The following is a 5,000-nucleotide window of genomic DNA, read 5'->3' on the forward strand; positions in this document are numbered from 1 at the left end:
TTTTTTGTAATTAATTAAGACGTCAAAGGGGCGATTTCTAATTCAATAGATATTGCATTATTACATTATGATATCTTTTCACCGGGTTTGGGGGTGTCCTAAAAAGGGAAGTGAAAAGGTGAAACTTTATACCTACCCGGGTTTCCACGCCATGTTGGCTGTTCACCCTTAAAATTATTTAAAAGATTTCATAGTCTTACAGCCTAAGCTACATGCATACATACATACATACACACACACACACACACACACACACACACACACACACACACACACACACACACATATATATATATATATATATATATATATATATATATATATATATATATATGTCTGTATGTATATGTATATATATAATAAAGCTATGGCTTAAGAACAATTTTTGAATATCCAGTTATTAAATAAATGAATATATAAAGCGTCTTTCTCTCCTCAAACACCTATTTTCAACTCCGTGTGTTATGTATTCTATTTAATGAATAACTATCTAGTTCCACGAATAAAGTCTTTGAATATACACTCCTCATACTTCCGTTCGGATTTCCCGTGAAATTGAAAATAAAATCTTTCAAAACCATTCCCAAATCAAGCAAACTCTATAAGCACATCTCAGACGATGAGGCCACTGATCTCTGGAAATCGCTTTCTTGCCCCGAGACGCAAGGCTACCAGCATCCGACGGCCGACGGGGTTCTGCCAGACCAGGAGACAGCTAACCCACAGTATAAAAGGACGTATCATTATGGGCTGATTATCATTCGGACTCGCAGAAGCCCGGGTTGGAGTTCTGTGACCGACGAGCTAGATCATCATGAGAGTTTTGGTGAGGGTTTGTTCAAGATTTGTTTATCGGTAATGATACTGTGCTTGTTCAAATGATTTAAAGTGATTGGTGAAGGATTGGGTAATCTTTGATCGATAGTCGAGATCAGTATGGAAGTTTGACGAGACTTCCTTTGTTTGATTTTATAATGTCGCATTTTCCCCTCGAAAATGAGTGTCCGTCATCTCCCCACAGGCAGCTATCTGCGTGCTCGCCGTCGGCGTCAGCGCACAGGTTGGGCCTTCGGGGATCGTCAGTCCCGACGGGGTGAACACCCAGTTCTCCCACGACTTCGCCAACGACGTCGTGCTGGTTGGACCCGCTGGCATCGTCACAAAGTCTGGCGCCAACCGCCAGCTGACCCACGGAGAGGCCACCCTTCACGTTGCCACAGCACCTGCTCCCCTCCCCGTGGCTCAGCTGGTGTCCCAGCGTGGCGTGGTTGGCCACTCTGGCATCGTTCGCCCTGATGGCAACAACGTCCAGTTCACACACGAGCAGGCTAACAACATCGTGCTGGTTGGCCCATCTGGCATCGTCACCAAGGACGGCTCCAACATCCAGCTGACCGACGACCTCCACTTCGTCCAGAAGCGTGACACCTATGGCCATCTGGTGGGAGCCTCAGGAATCGTCACCAGCGACGGCCAGCTGATCCAGTTCGAACCTGGCGTGACTGTCGCCGCCGCTGGACCCTCTGGCGTCGTTCTGTCCAACGGAAAGAACATCCAGCTGTCCGGCAGGCGTAAGCGCGATGTCTCCGGCCATCTTGTGGGAGACTCAGGAATCATCACCAATGACGGTCAGGTGATCCAGCTGGAACCTGGTGTCACGATTGTCCAGGTTGCTCCTTCTGGTATCATTCTGTCCAACGGAAAGAACATCCAGCTGACCGGCAAGCTCCACTCCGTGCATAAGCGTGACACCTATGGCCATCTGGTGGGAGCCTCAGGAATCGTCACCAGCGACGGCCAGCTGATCCAGTTCGAACCTGGCGTGACTGTCGCCGCCGCTGGACCCTCTGGCGTCGTTCTGTCCAACGGAAAGAACATCCAGCTTACCCTCTAAATTATTCTTTCCATTCTAATCTCAATCAAAAATGAAAACCATCCAACCATGATCTGATGGTGAATTTGATAAATTTATATTTTGCCAAATAAAGGTTTATAAATAATAACACGCAGATTTACTCTCCATCATTGCGCAAATGGCTAATGCTATTATTCCCACTAACTGTTTAACAGTCACCACTATGTTCTCCTTATGCACACACAGACATGGCTAACACACGTACAAACAGATATATATATATATATATATATATATATATATATATATATATATATATATATATATATATATATATATATATTAACATTCAAGCATCATTACGTACCTTAATATATATATATATATATATATATATATATATATATATATATATATATATATATATATGTATGTGTGTGTGTGTGTGTGTGTGTGTGTGTGTGTGTGTGTGTGTGTGTGTGTTTGTGTGTCTATACATATATGTAGATACATATAGAGATACATTACTCAAACACACTCATATATATGTTTATGTATATATATAAAATATATATATGTATATATATAAAATATATATATATGTATATATATAATATATATATATATGTATGTATATGTATATATATGTTTGTATATGTATATATATATGTGTATGTATATATGTATATTTGTGTATGTATATGTGTGTGTACACACACACACAGAAACACATGCACATACATATGTATATATACATATATATGTATATATATACACACGTAGATATATGTATATGTATGTATGAGTATGTATAGATGAATCTACATATCATATGTGCTGGATATTCAAAGATAATTTGTAAATATACAGGAAAAGGGAGGGTATACAGCCAATCTGTCATGAGGCCTTGGACTCCTGAAAGTGAGGCTTCCTTTTCATGGTTGGATTAAGTAAAGTAAAGATGCTGTGTTAATGAACCGTATTCATGTTGAGAAATGTCATGTATTTCTGACGAAGACATATCTGAAACCGGTCAAATGTATCTCTTGTTTTGTGAAAATATTCATTTCCATTCAAACTTTTCATATATTTATGTTGGGTTAAGATTAGGTACGTACAATGTTAGGTTAAGTTATCAAATACCTTTTGGATCCTAACTCAGCTTTAAAGATCAGTACTGAAGACAAGATACAGATAATATATTGAGAGGATGTATATTTTCTAATGTCTCATTATCCAGGAGGAAGAGAAATAGTCATTATCATTTTTTTAAATTCTAATTTTTATTGCTTTGAGCTTAGTAATCGCTTCATACCAGAGTATACTGCGAATTCTGCAAAATATACTTTTTTCCTTAAGATATATAAACAGCTGTCGCCATGACACTGCAGTACGCAAGGTAATGATTTATTCAGAAAATTTGACCTTGACATTTGCAAATCTAAATAGTTTTTACAAGATCTTAGGATTCATTTACTTATCCAGTGTATCCAACTCATTTTCCTCGTGCGTCTGAGTGTGAGGAAAGAGGTTAATGAGATAAGCAATGAAAGGACAGTTCAGAATCTTTTATTCCACTCTTTTACACTTACTGCACTCCTATGAACGTAATGCTAAGATAAGAAATGGCCTGTAAATATGTCGCTTTCATATGTAGTATTTGGTTATCAATAACAGTGTATTCAATGCTCATTATATTACGACTGTTATTAATACGCTTTAAAAAGAATCAATATTTTCAAACAGCTGCTAATTACCAGGCGAATGTAATATAGGAAAGTAAATCTGATTTAATCTCATTAGTATCTGATTCATCTATACAATGGCAGGATCTACTAAGACGAATCATTTTAACTAACTTGCTACTATTTATCGATAAGAAATACTTCCCTAGTTTCGTGTATGGTGGTCTCCTCCCATGAAATTCCTACACAAGGCAACGAGGGTGACCACAATAGAGATAGGCATACATTTCGTTTATCCTTTTGTGAACAGTGTCACCCTATGTTTAAAATAATGGTCCTGTAATGAATCTAAGTCCTGGAGAGTTTATTTTGCTATAGACACACACACACACACACACACACACACACACACACACACACACACACACACACACACACACATATATATATATATATATATATATATATATATATATATATGTGTGTGTGTGTGTGTCTGTATGTATATGTATATATATAATAAAGCTATGGCTTAAGAACAATTTTTGAATATCCAGTAATTAAATAAATGAATATATAAAGCGTCTTTCCTCCCTCAAACACCTATTTTCAACTCCGTGTGTAATGTATTCTATTTAATGAATAACTATCTAGTTCCATGAATAAAGTCTTTGAATATACACTCCACATACTTCCGTTCCGATTCCCCGTGAAATTGAAAATAAAATCATTCAAGACCATTCCCAAATCAAGCAAACTCTATTAGCGCATCTCAGACGATGAGGCCACTGATCTCTGGAAATCACTTTCTTGCCCCGAGACGCAAGGCTACCAGCATCCGACGGCCGACGGGGTTCTGCCAGACCAGGAGACCGCTAACCCACAGTATAAAAGGACGTATCATTATGGGTTCATTATCATTCGGACTCGCAGAAGCCCGGGTTGGAGTTCTGTGACCGACGAGCTAGATCATCATGAGAGTTTTGGTGAGGGTTTGTTCAAGATTTGTTTATCAGTAATTATACTGTGCTTGTTCAAATGATTTCAAGTGATTGGTGAAGGATTGGGTAATCTTTGATCGATAGTCGAGATCAGTATGGAAGTTTGACGAGATTTCCTTTGTTTGATTTTGTACTGTCACATTTTCCCTTCGAAAATGAGTGTCCGTCATCTCCCCACAGGCAGCTATCTGTGTACTCGCCGTCGGCGTCAGCGCACAGGTTGGGCCTTCGGGGATCGTCAGTCCCGACGGGGTGAACACCCAGTTCTCCCACGACTTCGCCAACGACGTCGTGCTGGTTGGACCCGCTGGCATCGTCACAAAGTCTGGCGCCAACCGCCAGCTGACCCACGGAGAGGCCACCCTTCACGTTGCCACAGCACCTGCTCCCCTCCCCGTGGCTCAGCTGGTGTCCCAGCGTGGCGTGGTTGGCCACTCTGGCATCGTTCGCCCTGATGGC

General features: G+C 40.0%; 2 protein-coding genes across 2 annotated transcripts in view; both read left to right on the forward strand.

The window, feature by feature from the left end:
• The first annotated feature begins 734 nt into the window (after nucleotides 1–734).
• Nucleotides 735–2,003, forward strand: LOC138867748 (uncharacterized). Its single transcript, XM_070144350.1, has 2 exons — nucleotides 735–826; nucleotides 1,022–2,003. The coding sequence occupies exons 1-2, from the start codon at nucleotides 815–817 to the stop codon at nucleotides 1,892–1,894; spliced, it is 885 nt and encodes a 294-aa protein (XP_070000451.1). The 5' UTR covers nucleotides 735–814; the 3' UTR covers nucleotides 1,895–2,003.
• Nucleotides 2,004–4,451: 2,448 nt separating this feature from the next.
• LOC138867851 (SUMO-interacting motif-containing protein 1-like) overlaps nucleotides 4,452–5,000 on the forward strand; it is a 1,290-nt gene continuing 741 nt past the window's right edge. The window contains exons 1-2 of the mRNA XM_070144672.1: nucleotides 4,452–4,526; nucleotides 4,722–5,000. The exon at nucleotides 4,722–5,000 is cut by the window's right edge and continues 741 nt beyond it. Of these exons, the coding sequence (XP_070000773.1) occupies nucleotides 4,515–4,526; nucleotides 4,722–5,000 (291 nt within the window). The 5' untranslated portion in view covers nucleotides 4,452–4,514. The remainder of the gene's footprint in view (nucleotides 4,527–4,721) is intronic.

The sequence above is a fragment of the Penaeus vannamei genome, chromosome 32 (genome assembly GCF_042767895.1).
Source record: "Penaeus vannamei isolate JL-2024 chromosome 32, ASM4276789v1, whole genome shotgun sequence".
Taxonomy (NCBI): Eukaryota; Metazoa; Arthropoda; class Malacostraca; order Decapoda; family Penaeidae; genus Penaeus; species Penaeus vannamei.